Raw genomic sequence first — 17,720 nt, 5'->3', positions numbered from 1 at the left:
GAGCTGTTCCCAGAAGTTATGGATAGCAATTAGTGGTAAGAGCTGTCCCTGAGCTGGATCTGTCCCAACAAACCCCATGGGGAAAGGCCTCCAAATGCCATTCCAGTCCCCTGAGCCAGCTGGTCCCAACTTGCAAATGCCCTTAATTTTTTTTAATTAACAGGCCTTGTGTGACAATTCCCAAATTATGCTGCCTAATTAAGTGTTCCCTTATCTCTGTGCTGCTGTATCTCTTTACAATGTGAAGCACCAGCTCTTTGCGGGGCGTGCTGGGATGCTGACATTACCGGTGTCATTTTGTTAAACTTCTGCTCAGCTAATTGAAATCTGGAGGCCTGGCAGCGAACTCTGCCGAGCTTGGGAGTTTAACATTCCCTTCGCCTCTCCTCCCTGCAGCAGCAGACATGGAGTCTCAGCTGGCCATGACACGGGCCCAGCGTGTCCGGGCTGCCATGTACCCAGAGACCATGGAGGACCGGTCCCTGCTTATGACCACTCACATTGATGGCCAGCAGACCAACGTACAGAGGCTGGCCGAGCCATCGCAGATGCTGAAATCTGCCATCGTGCACTTGATCAACTACCAGGACGATGCAGAGCTGGCCACGCGGGCCATCCCAGAGCTCACCAAGCTGCTGAATGACGAGGACCCGGTAAGGGAGCAAACTCTGCTCAATGCACGCTCTTGTCCGGGGCATGCTCTGGGACTCAGGCTGCAAACCTCCTAGCTGCGTGCTTGCCTGGAAGCATAGCTCTGGCGGGGGAGGCTGCTGCAACGTGCCTGGGACCTCAGAGGAGATCCAGACAATGCTGACCAAAGCCCTTCTCCTTTGCCCAAGCACTGTGGTCACATGGCCCATCAACCCTGCTGTAGCAAGGGGGAATCTGACCCAGGGCAACTGTGTTTCTTTACATCTGTACTCACAGTTCCTCCCCTCCCTCTTCTGCCCTTTTAATACCTCATGTGAACTTTGCGCTCCTGGCGTTACCCCGGCTTTGGCCAGATGGCAAAGCAGGGCAGCCTGCACCCTAGTGCTGCGTAGATTCCAAGGCCAGACGGGACCGTTGTGATCATCTAGTCTGACCTCCTGTGTTAACAGGCCAGGGACCTGCCCCAAAGTAACTCCTAGAACAGATCTCTTGGAAAAACCTGTCGCATTGCACCCCTGGCTGCTTCTCTCGTCCCACCCTCTGCTGTGTCAGAGCACCTGAGCCCTGGCTGCAGCCCGCCCTCCTGCTGCGCATTGTGGTGCCGTTTTGTTAAATAGCCGCATTCGAATGCACTAGTTGTGCGGGCTCTCAGCCCCCTGAGCAGAGTCTTTCCCACCACTCTGGCCCAGCCTCTCAGTACGGTACAGAGGATCCAGCTGCCCCATGTGCAGTGCTAGCCGCCTGAAAGGGAGGAAACTTCTTTTGGCTGCTTTAGTGGGAGATTCAGCTCCCTCGCTGCTCAGTAATTTCCTGGTTCATAGCGTTGGCTGGGACCCCTCTCCCATCTGCAGCCTTCTCTCTCCCTAGGTTGTGGTCAGCAAAGCGGCCATGATAGTGAACCAGCTGTCCAAGAAGGAGGCATCACGCCGCGCCCTGATGCAGTCCCCACAGATTGTGGCGGCCGTGGTGCGTGCCATGCAGAACACCAGCGACTTGGACACTGCCCGCTGCACCACCAGCATCCTGCACAACCTCTCGCACCACCGTGAGGGGCTGCTGGCCATCTTCAAATCGGGAGGCATCCCAGCTCTCGTGCGGATGCTCAGGTACCAGGCACCAACGTGCAGGTGTACAGAGCTGAGCCAACAGGCTCTGGAGTGGCTCTCCCATAGTCTGTTCAGTAGGACAGCTGCTTGCTGTATAGGGTGGCTGGAAGTGGGAGGGAGCGGAGCCAGGGCAGGCGAGAGGCGTTGACAGCGCTCTGGTGTGGCCAGTCTGCTGGCATTGCAAAGCATGTTGTGTGATAACTGCCATAGGGCCTGGTCAGTAGGCTGCAGGCTTAGCCGAGCCCGTTCCCTAGTCAAAGATGAATCTTTGCTTTCTCGCCTGCAGCTTGGAATCTCCTCTGCCGAGCTGGCTATGGAGCCTCCTGGCTTATAGCACTTCGCGAAATCCAGAGACTCCCTCCATCTGCCCATCCCGGCCATCGTGGGAATGCCACAGATGTCTGTTTTGGGCCACCCTGGGGGTTGCGTTCACCAGTGAGGTTTAAGCTGTGCTCGAGAAGTGCCTGCTGGGCTAGTGAGGAGCGGAGCTAGGGACAGTACAGTACTCGCTTCTGTTCCATGCTGATCCCGGGGTGGCTGAACTTTTCCAGGCACAGCACTTCAATGGCCACCTGCCAGGGGCCACACCCAACTGGCATAAAATGGCGCTGCCTGCAGCAGCCCTTCCATTCCTAATATGGAGGTGCAGTCTGCCAGAACTACACATCCCAGCATGCAGTGCCCGGTACCGCTCTGGGGCCTGCCTGTAACAAGCATGAAGGCGCCCACACATCTTCAGCCACCTCCTGCTGTGGCTTAATTCCCCTTCATGCTCTCATCCCTAGCTCCCCGGTCGAGTCGGTCTTGTTCTACGCAATCACCACCCTGCACAACCTGCTGCTGTACCAGGAAGGTGCCAAGATGGCGGTGCGCCTGGCTGATGGCCTGCAGAAGATGGTTCCCCTGCTGAACAAGAACAACCCGAAATTCCTCGCCATCACCACTGACTGCCTTCAGCTCCTAGCCTATGGGAACCAGGAGAGCAAGGTAAGCCTGTTGCCAGCCCTGGCTCCTTCATTGCCTTGTTGGTAGCATTTGTCCCGTGGCTACTAGCATCCGGGAGTAGGTGGGAAGTGGAGGCTGCTGTCAGTGGACGACCTGGTCTGCGTTGTCAGCTTGTCCATTAATTAGAACCAGTGAAACTACTGGGGTGAGGGCGAGGGTGGAAGGTTCAAACCCCCTCCCTTGCTGCACAGACCCCACCTTGCAGTGCCCACTAGCCTGGATACTTGGTGCCGCAGCACTAAATGCCATGATAGCTCAGTTCCAGCAGAGGAGCGGTTCTGGCCCAAACTCCTCAGTCCATCCTGCTCCCAGTAGCAAGTTCAGCTCTCCTGCCAGACTTTTCTGTACTCCTTCCAGCCTAGACATGTATTTATAGTCTTAAAGCAAGACCCTCTTTTCCCTACTCCTGTGTGACCGTAGTTGTGTGTAAACACTCCTGACCAAGGCTTGGCTGCCCGGAATAGCACCGAAACGCAGCAGTCGGTGCCAGCAGATCCTGCCTGCTGCGTGTGCGGCGGAAACTGGATCCCCTGTTACGGCCGCCAGAGAAGTTACTCTTACTCTGAAGAGTAGCAGACCCTCTGGGCTGGTAGTTAGGCTGTGTCTACACCAGGAGGGAGTTGGGAGGGCTGAACTACGGCACTCGGGTGGAATTTCTCATAGCGCTGAGCGCTGTAGCCGTGTTGAGTCTAGACCAGGCCTACGTCTTAATCCTTTTAGGGTCAGGGTGGCTGTTCTGGGGGGGGCTCTTGGAGTTTGGGGGGAAGCTGCACTGAATTTGCTGTGCACCTAGTGCTGGGGGCCGTCCAGTCTCCTGTCCTGTGACTTTAATCCTGAATGTTTGAGTCAGTTTTAAGTTGCACAAATGGACCTGCAGATTGTCCTGGTGCCCTGGTTGTAGAATCATAGAAATGTGGGGCTGGAAGGGACCTCAAAGTCAGGTCCAGCCCCCTGCACTATGGCAGGACCACGCAAACCTAGACAGTCCCTGGCAGGTGTTTGACCACCCTGTTCTTAAAAGGCTCCAGTGATGGGGATTCCACAGCCTCTCTGGGAAGCCTGTTCCAGAGCTTAGCTACCCTGAGAGTGAGAAACTGCTTCCTAACATCTCACCTAAATCTCCCTGCTGCAGACTAAGCCCATTATTGCTTCTCCTACCTTAAGTGGACATGAGCAATTGATCCCTGCTGTCTTTACACCAGCCCTTAGCATGTCTGCAGACTGTTCTCAGGTCTCTCTCTCTCCATTCACGTGGAGTTGAACCCAGGAGCTAGGGTCCAGTGGAGTCAGGAGAGCGGAGCAGATATTCCAACTAATGCAGTAGCGCCCCACTCGGTGGCTTAAATGCAAATGTTCGGGATTAATCGGAGTTCTCCGGCGGCACCTGATCTCTGTGGACACCTCTCGTGGCCCCCTCTGGAGGGCTAATGCTGCTTTCTCTTGCAGCTGATTATTTTGGCCAATGGGGGACCCCAAGCCCTGGTGCAGATCATGCGCAGCTACACCTACGAGAAACTGCTCTGGACCACCAGCCGGGTGCTCAAGGTCTTGTCTGTGTGTCCCAGCAACAAGCCTGCCATCGTGGAGGCTGGTGAGTGAGCCCTGCGAAGGCCGGGGGGGGTGGGCCTGAGATGGAGGGGGCTGGTTCAGACTCAACAGCTGGAGCAAACTAGGCTGTGGCCCTTTCCAGGCACCACTGGATACTTGCTCTCTTCCAAGGCACGTGGGCTAACGTGAGGTGTGGAGCTGGGCCCTGTCTCAGCCTCTGGGCCAGCAGGAACCAGCAGCATCCTGCTCCTACTTCGGTATCGGTTATGGTTCGAGAAGTCCCTGAGCTGCTCTGTAATGGAAATAAGCTGGTGCCTCGTCCTTGAGGGGCTGATAACGAACCACGCTCCTATTCAGTGAGATGGGATGTGGATTTAATTGCCATTTGTTATGTCACTTTGCTTCCAGCTGTGCTGAGCTGTTACTCTTAATGAGGCCTTCATCAGAGACCCTGTCAGATGACGGTGTTAATTGTAACATCCCAACACTTCCCCTTATTAAGGTTCCCAGCTCTCCCATCCCCTTCCATTGCAGTGAAGTTAAAAAGCACCTCCAAGAGGTCTCCCTAAACAGCACCTGTCTCACACTGCTCACGTCCACGTCCCCTGTGTGACTTCCCATCCTGGCAGCGTCCCCAAGCACTCGCTGTGTGGTTGGTCCCTCTAGGCTTCCATACAATTCTCTAGAACTTTAGTGTTCTAACGCCACCCTGTTAGTCTCCTCTACTCCTGTCAGGATGCTACCCACACTTCTCACTCGCTCGAATGCCACGGAGTGACAGTCTGTCTTGCCACTTCCCTTTCCATGTTGGCTAGGTCTCTGCTCCCATGGCCTGTCACCTGTTTCCAGAGAGCTCATCTGGAGGAGGGGCATTTCCAGGAGGTCGTAGCGACTGGTTCCTCTGGGTGCACAGACACCTCTGACGGGAGGTGGGCCTGTTTGCACCTTTACTCGAGTTGCGGGGTGCTTTATGGAGTGGCCAAAGCAGTTGCGAAGCTACAGGAATGGGTTAATCTCTGATTAGTGCCCTTGTGTCAGGGCTGCCATCCCAGCTTTGCCATGAGTTGGGCACTCGTACTCTGGCTTCTTACACATGCTAGTGGAAACTTTTTGAGGACAAATGCGAGTTGTTTTTGCTTAGGTTTGTGCAGACATGTGCTTCTGGGGAAGAGCAAGGGGGCAGAATTGCTGCTAGCCCTGCTGGCCAGCGGTGATGCTGCCTTTGTCTCTCTACAGTACAAGGAGAGATGGTGGCCTCAGACTTAGTGTTGCAAAGGGCTGTCTGAAGAGCCCAAACCCATGTGTAGCCTCTCACATGCTTGGATGGTGCTGGGCAGCTTGGATGTTGAGGCTAATTACAGCTGGGCTGGGCTTTGTGTTTCTTCCCTCAGGTGGCATGCAAGCTCTGGGGAAACATCTGACCAGCTCCAGCCCAAGGCTCGTACAGAACTGCCTGTGGACCTTGAGGAACCTCTCTGATGTGGCCACCAAGCAGGTGAGTGCACAGGAATCCAGCCATTGTAGAAGCCTCAAATAAGCATTTCCAAGGCCTGTTCCTGAATAGACTGTAGAGCATTAATCACCTGTCTGGTGCTCTGTGGGGATACCTGATCTTAGCCTGTTCTGCACTGAGCCCAACATCCAAAGTCCAGAGGGGATGTTCTTACCCAGCTTTGACTCCAAGGAGCAGCTCCCTTCACAGTCCTGTTGCAATGGCTTAATTTCCATGGGGACAGCAGGAAGTAATGGAAATCCTAGAAATGTGGGGCTGGAAGGGACCTTGAGAGATCCAAGTCCAGCCTCCTGCAGTGGGGCAGGACCAAGTAAACCTAAACCTCCTCTGACAGGGATTTGTCCAACTTGCTCTTGAACACCTCCAGTGACAGGGATTCCACATTCTCCCATGGAACCGTGTCCCAGAGCTTCTCTGCTCTGAGAGTTCTTCCTACTATCTAACCTAAATCTCCGGTGGTGCCAAGTGAGCCCATTACTTGTACTACCTCCAGTGGCCATGGAGAACAATTGATCCCTGTCCTCTTTATACAGCCCTTAACATGTTCGAAGACTATCAAGTCTCCTTTGCTCAAGACTACACACGCCCAGATTTTTAACCTTTCCTCCCAGAAAACCTCCCAGGTTTTCTAAACCTTTGGTCACTTTTATGGTCTTCTCCTGGGCTCCCTCCAATTTGTCCGCAGCTTTCCTAAAGCGCGGCGCCCAGAACTGCATACAGGACTCCAGGTGGGCCCTCACCAGTGTCGAATAGAGTGAGACACTCACCTCCCGTGTCGTTCATATGCCCCAGAATGAGGTCAGCCTTTTTCGCAGCTGCATCACATTGTCTCAGATTCAGTGTGTGACCCCCTAGAGCCCCCAGATCCTTTTCAGCAGTAATTCTGCCTAGATGGCCATTCCTCAGTTTGTAGCTGTGCATTTGCTTTGTTTCCTTGCCAGCTGAAGTATTTTCCACTTGTCTTTATTGGAATTTCATCTTGTTGATGTCAGTCTAATTCTCTAATTTGTCCATTTGTTTTGAATTCTAATCCTGTCCCCCAAAGTGCTTGCAGCGACTCCTAGCTGGGTGTCCTCTGCAAATCCTACAATCACACTCTCCACTCCATTCTCCAAGTCATTTAATGAACCTAGTGAATGGTACCGGATCTAGGACTGAACCCCGCAACACCCCACTAGATACGTCTGCCGGTTTGACAGTGAACCATTGATAGCTACTCGCTGAGAACAGTCTTTCAGCCAGCTGAGCACCAAACTTTATAGTAATTTTATCTAGACCCCAGTTCCTTAGCTGGCTTATGGGACTCTTATGTGGGACTGTCAAAAACCTTGCTAAAATCAAGGTACATCCCATCTACTGCTTCTCCCGTCCACTGGGCCAGTTACCCTGTCAAATGCTGGCTTCCTAGTGCTCAGGGTCTCCCAAGGGCGCCTGGGGCCTCTTCACACCAGGATGGCAGTCTGTCCTCTCCCTGCCTGTGTCTGACTTACACTCCATCTCCAGGACCCAGTGGGGAGAAGGCGCCCCCTGTAAGTACATGCTTCTGTGTGCTGCCAGCCCATGCACCGCACCCACAGGGGTGGGGCCAGGAGTCTGGCGAAGGCATAAGCCATTCTGTGTCAGCACCCTTGGAAAGGCGTCTCCCGTGTTCCCCTGCTGCAGAACCGGTGCTGGGGCTTGCTTCTGACTTCCCAGGGCTGGTGCCAGATTGTTCTGACAGTCAGCGAGGAAGCCATTGTTCGTCAGGCTGATGGTATTTGTGGAAGGACCGTGGGAGCGTGGCTGGGGAGGGTGGGGTGGAGTCCGCACAAGGAAGGGAGCAGAAGAGTCAGACGCCCCTGAAGTTTCACCAAGCTGCTTGCTTTGACATCCAGGGTTCCTCTTCCCCCACCCCCTGCCTTTCCACTGCTTCCTGATGTGTTCCCCACATGGTGCTTGGCCTGACCCTCCACATGGATTAGGATCTGATGCAGCGTGGAAAGTATTTGGGATCATTTCTGGAAGGCATGTAACTCCGTCTCCAGTGAGATTAACAAATGAAACATTTGGTGTTCAGGCTCTGCTAAATAGCAAACAGGGGAATGCAGCTTTGTCTACTGACTTAACTCCTTTGCATCCTCTATCTAACCAGGACCCAAGACCCCACCCCCATCTCCCACTGTCCTTCTGGCTATTCTTAAATCCCTCAGTCCTGCCGCTAGTGACCCCCATGATCACCCACAGTGCGCGTGCTGGCTTGTCATACTGCTCTGAACAGCTGGGGATTGTATCACTTGCATGTTTCCGGCAGGGGAAACCTGGCGAAGATACTAAACTCCTAAGTAAAGCTGCACATGTCTGGAGCATCTGTCACTCATGCTGTCCAAACAGTGCAGAGAGCTAGCTATGGTTACAGGAGTCTAGAGGCCTGGGACTCTTGTTCTAAGAAAATATTGCAGCAAGCAAGACTCTTACTGCATTGAGACACCCTGCTTGAGTTGGAACAATAGTTGGCCTTTGGCATGAGGAAGGGTTGTTGAATTGTGCATGTTCTCGGGCCTGCTGGAGTCCGCCAAGCCATCGACCCAAACAGCACAGTTTTGGGGGCCCCAGAGGGAGCCTGGTTCCCAGGGGAAGGAGCGCATCTGGGTGGTACCTTGTAATCTTCACTCTTTGAGGAGTTAAATGGGCAGATCTCAAGTGTGACCAGATGATAAACTCCCCAGCTTCCTACTGCATGCTCCAACCAGGGTTTGAGGGAGAGCAGAGAGTGGGGGGGGGATAGAGTTGGCAGCTCAATAATTCTCCTTTGTGAGGGCCCTCCTGGAAACATTTCCACCTGCCAAGGTGTTGCTGTCTGCTTGATGTTCCAGCTGATCTCTTCCTCAGTCCCAGGGGTGCTCTGCCCTCTACAAATCTAGTCTCCCTGGCATGAGGTGGGGTGAACGGGCTTGGTTGGTGCAAATGGTGTTCAGAGGAACACTAGTCTTTCACCATCTGCCCTTCATCTGTACAATGCTCTGCATTGTCTTTACTAAGCAGTTACGTGACCTTCAAGGCTGTGTCCCGATGGGTGCGCAATTGGGGTTCTGAATCCCTGATGCCTAATTATCATGTTCCTCTAGCTCGCTTGGGGGTGGGGCCTGGAGCTCGCAGGACCTTCTGCAGTGACACGCGTGTGGTCCTCTCCAGTGAATCTGTCCAGTGCTTCCTGTGCCTAGGCAGCAGTGTCGACCCCTCCCGTCAGCATGCTCTGACACAACACTTGCTAACTTCACCTTACCGCTCTTTAAAGTTACAACTCCTCTCCCACTCCAGCCTGGCACAGTCTGCCAAGGTTCCCTAATGCCAGAGCTGCCATCTACCTGAAACCGGCTCGCCAGGCTAGCTAAGCGTTCTCGTGGCACACAGAGATTGATGTCTCCAAAGCACTGGGCTGGTGACTCTCAGGCCTACTGGCCTGCATGGGTCAGGGCCATTCCTAGCTGGCACTGCTGCGAGTTGGCATGAGCGCTCCTGTGCGGCTATAGTGTAGTGTGTGGTGAATCCAGTGACGCAGGGCGTCCCGTGACACCACCACCCTCCGAGCAGAGCTCCCTGTGGTCTGAAGCGGCCCCTTAGGCAGAGAGTTATGTTTTTGGAGGTGGGGGCAGAGGACTCCCTGCATGGAGGAGCCTGCTGTGATGTGGGATGGCTCAGCTGTGTGAACAGACAAGCAGCTCTGCTTCCACCTTATCAAGCAGTGGGGCAGGAGGGAGCAGAGCTCTGGGAAAGGGCCTGGGGCTATTTACGATGCAGCTTGTGGCTGCTGTAGAGCTGAGCCCAACGAGGAGGGGACAGGCTGGGCCTAGTCCATTGTCTTGTCCATGCTGCAGTTGATGGCCTGTGTGAAGAGGACAGGTGTGACGTCTTGCTTCTACTGTCACCTACTCACTGTTCTGTAGGAGGGTCTGGATGGCGTCCTCAAGATCCTGGTCAACCAGCTGAGCTCAGACGACGTGAACGTGCTGACCTGCGCCACCGGCACCCTCTCCAACCTGACCTGCAACAACAGCAAAAACAAGACCCTGGTCACGCAGTCCAATGGGGTGGAAGCCCTGATCCACACCATTCTGAGAGCAGGCGACAAGGAGGACATCACTGAGCCGGCTGTCTGCGCCCTGCGGCACCTCACCAGCCGGCACCCAGAGGCAGAGATGGCCCAGAACTCGGTGCGGCTCAACTACGGCATCCCAGCGATCGTCAAGCTCCTCAACCAGCCCAACCAGTGGCCGCTGGTCAAGGTAAAACTGCAAGAGGGGCTCTGGAGCGTCCGTTGGGGGAGGGCGACGCTGGGGCTCAGTTGAGCTCTGCCTGATGCCCAGCGAGCCATGCTAACCTCCCCCCAAGCTCCCTGTGGAGGAGAGGGAACTGGTTTGAGACGTAGCGGCTGGCGCTAGTGAGCAGGGAGCTGGGGCGGCTGGTTCTGAACCCCCTGCTGAGTGCGTACAGAGCCGGTGCAATATTGGCTTTGCAGCTGGGCTCGTGCTGGGGACACGGGAGGTTAAACGCAAAGTTCTGCTCCTGGCATGTCCAGTCCCTTTCTTGAATGGAGGAGTCCTGAGCACCTACAGCTGCTGCCTCAGCCAGTGCCCGGTCTGATGGCCTCATCCTCCTCTCTTCCAGGCCACTATTGGTCTGATCCGCAACCTGGCCCTGTGCCCGGCTAACCACGCCCCACTGCAGGAGGCTGCCGTGATCCCTCGCCTGGTCCAGCTGCTGGTGAAGGCTCACCAAGATGCCCAGCGCCATGTGGCAGCTGGCACGCAGCAGCCGTACACAGTAAGTACAGATGCGGGAGGGGCCAATGGCCAAGCTGGGGAGCGCCTGCCCGGTGGGGCCTTTCCCTGTGTCCCAGGGATCCTGGCGCACAGGGCGTTGCTCGGTTGGCTTATTCTGGAACGAGAAGCCTCCACTCGGCCCCTGGACACCCACTGGGTATTGCCCTGGCAGCTCCATGTGCTGGGCCTGTGGGTAAGGCTGCTGTAACTGGGCCGTAGTCCTGGACATGCAGCGCTCCAGCAGCTGCTCCTGCCCCCTTGTGACTGCGCCTGGCAGCAGCAGCAGCCGTGTACGCGCCAGAATGGAAGGTGATGCAGTCAGCTCGCAGGAAGACATGGCCAGGCGCTTCGCGCAGTCCCATCCCCTCCATCCCATACAAGCACTGGTCTCTAAGTGGATGCCACTTGGTGTTCAGAGCACCCCCTGCTGGGTGATCCCTGGAGGACGTAACTACTCTTGTCAGCTGTGATGAACCATTGCAGCCAGGCAGGTGGGAGGGCGAGGAACTGTGCTCTGTCCTCCCTCCGCCCATGTACCACACCCGTTGTACGGTGCTGTGCGTTCACACCTGTCGTCCTTTGGTGCTGATCACTGCTCCCTTTGCAGGATGGAGTGAAGATGGAGGAGATAGTGGAGGGGTGCACAGGAGCCCTGCATATTCTGGCCCGGGACCCAATGAACCGCATGGAGATCTTCCGACTCAACACGATTCCTCTCTTCGTGCAGGTTGGGCTTCGGGTTGCAGCACAAGGCGAAGGGGAGGTGGGGTGGTTTCGGGAGGCCCAGGGTGGCTTGTGGCGGTCCAGGTGGCTCTGAGCCCCAGTGCATCCGATTGGCACGTGCAGTAGCTCCCTCGGGGGGTGGGTGAAGGCAGCCGGAGAAGCTGGTCTTGAGCAGCCCTGGCTTGGCTTTGCTTGCGGTGCCAGGAGTGGCTCACGCTGCTTTTCCTCCCCCGACAGCTGCTCTATTCCCCCGTGGAGAACATCCAGCGGGTGGCAGCTGGAGTGCTGTGTGAGCTGGCCCAGGACAAGGAAGCTGCTGACACGATTGATGCCGAGGGGGCCTCTGCTCCGCTGATGGAGCTGCTGCATTCCAGGAACGAAGGCACAGGTGAGCCGAGCCAGCTGGAGCCAGGCGCTTGGAGCTGGGACTCCCAGTGGGGCTCGCGCCAAGCTGCTCAGTCGGCGCGTTGGGCAGGCCCTGGTTCTGTTCCGTTCTCATCAGCTTCTCCTGTTCTGCTGCCTCGGGGCTGCCGCCATCTGGAGCGTGGGGGCTGTAGCATGCCCCCACCAGGACGCCCTAGCCAGCTGACAGGGTTCGACTGTCTCCTACGCTCGGCACCCGCTCTGTGGCCCCCTCTGCCATGCACAGGGCTGCAACACCAGAACGCACTTAAAGGAAGTGCTATCGTTCCCTCGACATTCCTTCTCACACTAGGCTCCAGCCCCGGGGCTTGGGGGGTGGGAAGCACTTAGCAGGAGGGTGACGGTGCACAGGCCCTGCTCCATGAAACGGCGCTGTGGCCCCTGGGGCTTGGAGGCTCTCGGGACGGTGCCGGCAGAGCTGCTGTGGCAGTCCTGTGGCAACAGGAAACGTAATTAAATGCAGAGCCGCCCACTGAAGTGGAAATCATTCAGCCATCTGCTCAGAGAGGAGCGTGGCTCCCTCTGCCATCTGCTGGCATTTAGAGGTTTCCTCTTCCAACGTTCCCCCCTCTCTGTCCAGCCACCTACGCCGCAGCCGTGCTGTTCCGCATCTCTGAGGACAAAAACCCCGACTACAGGAAACGCGTCTCCGTTGAGCTCACCAACTCCCTCTTCAAACATGACCCTGCTGCCTGGGAAGCAGTAAGTGCCTGTCTGTATCGGGGTGGGGTCGGGCACGGCTTTTCCTTCTAGAACTGTTCAGGGCCAGCTCGTGGTCCTTGGTAGCGATGCAGGAGCTCTCCCCTCCCCGCAAGCTGAGCGCTCTATTTGGGCGCTAACGTCTTCCATGAGATTGTTCTCCCAGTGCCCTGCCCACGAATGGGGCTTGTACCCAGGGTGTCTGGGAGGCCGCTCAGCTCCACGTGTCCCTCCGTGGCTCAGAGGGCCCAGGGGATTCTAGTGGAACTTGGGCCAGGAAGAACGTGAGCCACATCTTCCACTTAGCCCTGAGCATGTGACCGTCTGCAATGGGGAGGGTGGGGGCAGGGGCAGGGCACGGGGGTGCCTGTTCCTAGGTGGGAGGGGTTAGTAAACGGAGGGCTTAATGCTTGTACTGGGGGACTCAGGGCTGGAACATCTAAGCTCCATTTAGAAACTGGTCCAACATGATCTGTCCACAACCCTTGAGTCTCCCTGCACTGGGGCTGGTGGGCTGGTGGGAGCTGGGTTTCCTGTTGCTGCAGGCATCTTGCATTGGCACAGAATCCTGGCCACAAGTGGCCTCCTGGGGCTGCAATCAGCCCGTGAGCTGGGCAGATGGGGGTGCTCATGCAGCATCCCCAGGTAGCACGAGCCCCCCGCTCCTCCCCAGGAGCTGTGATTCCTCCAATAAAACAGCTCGGCATTGGTACCACCCCAGAGGCTCCAGGAGCCTTCGTTCCAGCGTCCCAGCTCCCAGGAGGGAGCTGGCCAGAGACTGCAGGGAAGCTGCTGCCATGGCTGTCCCAGCACCATAAGGTCCTGTTACCCTCTTCTCAAAAGCCGTTGCTGCCGGGAAAAGCTAATTCTCCCCACGTGCGTGTTCCAAGCACCATGCGAAGGTTGGCCCCAAACAGCCCTTGTGTCTCTGCGCCCTCGTGTTACCTGTGTGTGTCTCCTCCCTAGGCGCAGAGCATGATCCCGATCAATGAGCCGTACCCGGAGGGTAAGTGCTGGGCACGTGCTTACTGCAGAAACCGCCAAGCTCGGCAGGGCCGGCTTGTGCTGCCAATGCCTGCCGGGGCACCAAACGGTGCATCTGAGCTGGGGGCCCTGCTGGGCCACTTGGCCGGAAGCGCCCGTCAGGTGGCTGTAGCCTTCTGCCTCCGCTCCCCAGCATGGCATGGCTTGGGCCCCGTGTACGTCTCGCTGGCCGGGTTTTAGTGTCCGGGCACAGGAGAACTAAACACTGGGCTACGAACAAACGCCAGGCTCCAGGTGACTGGCAGCATGGCATTGCCATGCTCTGTACATGGAGACTAATTTCTCTGCTCCCTCCTGGGAGCCCCAGCCTCACTCGAGTTTCCTGAGCCGTCCTGCTTCCAGTTCAAGCCCTGTCAGCGTCCGCTCCCCTCTGGAACGTCCCGTTGCAGGAGAGCGCGCTGCTGCCTGTAGGCGAAGTGTGTGGCCAGGAGCTTTGGTGTCGCCCCGGCCAAGGCCAGCTGGGGCTTTTATTCCTCCTGCGTCAGGACACGAGCCAGCCTCCAAGGGGGGCAGGAAGAAACTTTCCCTTATTCCGTATCTGGCCGTGTTGGGGTCTCCTGCAGTATTTGGTGCTGTTGCCTGTCAGGCCTTGGGCTTGATGGACCCCAGCTCTGATGCAGCCTCAGTGGCCGGGAGGGCAGTTGTAATGCTTGGATGGGAGCTGGGGTGTCCCCACCTGAGCACAGAGCTGGTGCTAATTCTCCGCTCAGTGGCTGGCATGCGGGCTAACGGCTGCCCTCTCCCCCTGGTGGCTAGATATGGATGCTGGGTATCGTATGTATCCGGGTGATGACCCCTTGGACATAAACATGGATATGGACGGAGACTACCCCATGGACACCTACAGTGATGGCGTCCGAGGTCACTACCCTGAACACATGCTCGCTTAACCCGCTCCTCAGGCACTGCACAAGGTAAGACCACCACTGCCTTGCCTGGCAGGGAGCCCAGCTGGGACTGGGAGGAGGGACTGTCTTGACCTGGGCAGCAGTGTGGGGATTGTCCTGCTCGTATCTGAGGACAGAGGAGGATGGCCGTGCCGAGCTGTGGCTGGATAGCTTGGCTTCTGGTGCACAGCTTTGGGACTGCTGGGCCTTCCATGAGCACATCTACTCTGCCAGCGTGTCCTTCCCCACCTCTGGGCTCCTGGCATCAGTTTGAGGGCTCCAGGCAACTTTCCACCTCTAGGCAAGAGCCCAAGAACTAGGGCCAGGCAGGGGGTTTGATGGGTCAGTGGACCCCAAGCAATGAAGAAAGCGCAGAGCAGAGCCTGGGGTGAGACTCCCAGGGATGGGACATTCCCCGGACCCGTGAGAGCTACGGGATCCAACAAGAGGGCAGTAGATGAGCTTGGCCGAGCTGCAGTCCACACACCAGTGGCTGCTGGGATGAAGGGACCACGTGCGGGTGAGGGAGGGGAAGGGTTGAAGTGCTGAGGGTCTGAGGTGCATGACCACTGCCATCCCGCTGACCAGCATTTCCACTGCTCCTGGCTGCTTGGGGGCTCTGGGGAAATGACCCCCTTCTGCCCCCTGGTACTAGCTCCAGGCAATCTCCCGGTACTGAGACCTGTGCACCCCCCACAGGAGGTCTCCATGCCCTCCCAGCCCCTTCCCCATGAGACGGCTGTGGGTAGCTGGGTTAGTTTCCTCTCGTTCATTGTTACAAGGGAACAGTGGTGTGGGAACCATTGTACAGCTGCCTGCAAATATGGCCAACCCATGGCATAGCTGCCTGCCCTACCATGAGACAGGGCGGAGTAGGTCAGTGGGCTAAGCCAGACTTCCCCAGGCAGCCCAGGACTGCCCCTTCAGCATGCCTTCCTCCTTGGCCAGCCTAGCCCCAGAGAACGATCCCACACTCTGATAGACCTGCTGTTCCTCCTGTTACACCCCTATCAGCTGTCTGACGCTGTCCTTCCTCCTACAGGTGTGTTGTCCGGGCAGAAGAGGGTGGCTCCAGAGATGAGCGCTTGCAAGAGGGACTTGGGAGACAGAAGTGCCTGAGACCAACTTTTCCATTCCCACCAGAGGCTTTATTTTTAGATTTTGTTTTGTTTTTATTTCTTTTTTGCTGTGGGTCTGTGAAAAAGGCCCTTTCCTCCTGAGATTGCTTCAAACACCCTCCAGCCAAGCCAAGATACTGTTTCTGAAGCTTTAAAACACGCGACTCCCGCGTCATTATCCAACTCCATTGGCATGACAGTAATCGTCTTTTCTATAAATATATATTTCTTTTATTTTTTAATATGGTGCAAATGGCTTTTGCTGTCTGATTTTAAGTTCATGCTTTTTAACTTCCCACTTCCTGTTCTGTGTTTAGTGTTTAACAAAAATAATCTAACATTTTAAAATGAGCCTTTTGCTTTCTACAAACTTTAAAAATAGCAAATCCAGTGAGTTTGCAGAAAACAAAGGGTGCTGTGTTTTCCTGGGATCTTTGTTCTAGCCCAAGGGATGTCAACAGCTTTATTCCTTCCAATCAGACGTGGGTGAACAGAATTTCAGTGCAACTGTCCTTACTATAGAGGAGTGACTCTAACCACTAGGAACTGTCCTTGTATCAATCTACTATTGAACAATTTAATCTGTCTCCTTTCTGGTGAGTGGTGTTTCCTTCCCCTCTTCCCTTCTCTTCATGCATTTTTAAAGCGACTCTAGATCTGATGGCTTACTGCTTCTGTTGGAAAGGGATCGATGTTCTTGGAATGTGGTTCAGGAACTGAGGATTTTATTATTTCTGTAAGTTTTTTGTATAGACCAAAGCAAAGAATAAAACACCCTAACCCCATGTTGCAGTGAGCTGGTTCTTCTACTTGCGTCAGCTCCTGGGCTGTTGGCATTTGTTTGGAAATGGGTGTAATGGGGGCCACCTGGAACTGGGGTACCACTGAGCGCCCTGATCCACCAGTCTGGGCTCCCTTCTACACTACTGATATTGACAAGCTGACAAGCTCTCCAGGTTTCAGCCTGCATTTTCACTAGCATACATACAGGTAGGAACTCGCCCAGCTGCAGTAGGTGCAGGCAGGCTCTTTAACCAACCCCTGCATGGGAAGGCTTCAGCTAGGGCACCTCCCAGTTCCTAAGGCACACACCCCCTCTAGAGTATAAATGCAAAATTATGCCATCTTGTGCTGCTCAGGGAACTACAGCGTAAGCTTATAAAATTCACCCCCTCCTTCAATGTGGAGAGGAATATGCAACAGCTTTCTTCCCCTGAGTTATGAGTCCCACACACTGGTTTTAGATAAAAGCAAAATAAAGTTTAACTACAAAAGATCATTTTTTTTAAGTGATTATAAGCGATAGCAAACAAATCAAAGCAGGTTACCTAGCAAATAAAAAACACAAACTAAGCTTAATATACTAAGTAGATTGCATATGAATAGCAGATCCTCACTGTAAGTGATGATACAAGCAGGCTGCAGATTCTTAAGGGGCAAGCTGCACTTGCTTACAGCTTGGAATCCCTAGGTGTTCCCTTTAGCCTGGGTCCAGCATTTCCCCCAGTTCAGTCTTTGTTCCTCAGGTGTTTCCAGGATTCTTCCTGGGTGCAGAGTCAGTGAGAACAATGATGATGTCACACCCCTGCCTTATGTAGCTTTTGCATATGGCAGGAACCCTTTGTTTCAAAGTGTGGTTCCCATGCCAGTCAGTGGAAAAATACATCCCAAGATGGAGTCCGGCACCGGTGTCTCCTCTCCACTGCCTCTCGCGGCTCATGTGATGAATCCTGGGGAATAAACACGCTTGTTGCCAGCGCCAGCTCCCTGGTTTGATAGGACTGAGGCAGGATGGAACTGCAATAGCCTGGGTTAAAAGAGCTGGTTCACTGCAGTCTAACCTAGCTGCCGTGTTCTGTGGGACAGGCAGCGAGAGGAAATGTTCCCACCAAGACGCCAGCTGGCAGCTGCTGCCTGGGACTGCCTGGTGAAGGTGTGCCCGGGTGCCGGAGGACGGAAACGAGCTATTCGCAGTTACCACAAACAGAGCGGCTGCTTGCAGGCGCTGTGCTGACGTCTTTAGCTGGTTCGCAGCGCGGGGAGTTGGCTCTCAGTGGGGATGGGATTAAGGGCTTTAGAGCAAAGTGCCCAGATGTAGGAGATGGCATCCCTACCCAATCCCCCTTCGGGAGTGATTCTAGGGGCCGTGGTCAGCTTGAAGTCTACAATTTCCAGCAAGTCCCGGAGTCCCCCTGCTAACCACT

General features: G+C 55.4%; 1 protein-coding gene across 5 annotated transcripts in view; it reads left to right on the top strand.

The window, feature by feature from the left end:
- The window catches only part of JUP (junction plakoglobin), a 50,870-nt gene extending 34,569 nt beyond the window's left edge, over positions 1-16,301 (top strand). For 4 of the 5 annotated variants that reach the window (XM_073326260.1, XM_073326261.1, XM_073326262.1 and 1 more), the window contains exons 3-15: positions 397-653; positions 1,519-1,757; positions 2,543-2,744; positions 4,209-4,353; positions 5,702-5,805; positions 9,747-10,085; positions 10,468-10,623; positions 11,230-11,349; positions 11,583-11,733; positions 12,349-12,470; positions 13,434-13,473; positions 14,268-14,425; positions 15,441-16,301. In XM_073326260.1, the coding sequence (XP_073182361.1) occupies positions 397-653; positions 1,519-1,757; positions 2,543-2,744; positions 4,209-4,353; positions 5,702-5,805; positions 9,747-10,085; positions 10,468-10,623; positions 11,230-11,349; positions 11,583-11,733; positions 12,349-12,470; positions 13,434-13,473; positions 14,268-14,401 (2,009 nt within the window). In that variant the 3' untranslated portion in view covers positions 14,402-14,425; positions 15,441-16,301. Of the gene's footprint in view, positions 1-396; positions 654-1,518; positions 1,758-2,542; positions 2,745-4,208; positions 4,354-5,701; positions 5,806-9,746; positions 10,086-10,467; positions 10,624-11,229; positions 11,350-11,582; positions 11,734-12,348; positions 12,471-13,433; positions 13,474-14,267; positions 14,426-15,440 lie in introns of those variants that run through there. The other variant, XM_073326265.1, reaches the window with a different exon arrangement.
- The last annotated feature ends 1,419 nt before the right edge of the window (positions 16,302-17,720 follow it).

This window comes from Lepidochelys kempii, chromosome 27 (assembly GCF_965140265.1).
Source record: "Lepidochelys kempii isolate rLepKem1 chromosome 27, rLepKem1.hap2, whole genome shotgun sequence".
Lineage (NCBI taxonomy): Eukaryota > Metazoa > Chordata > Testudines > Cheloniidae > Lepidochelys > Lepidochelys kempii.
This window is presented reverse-complemented; position numbering and strand designations above follow the sequence as displayed.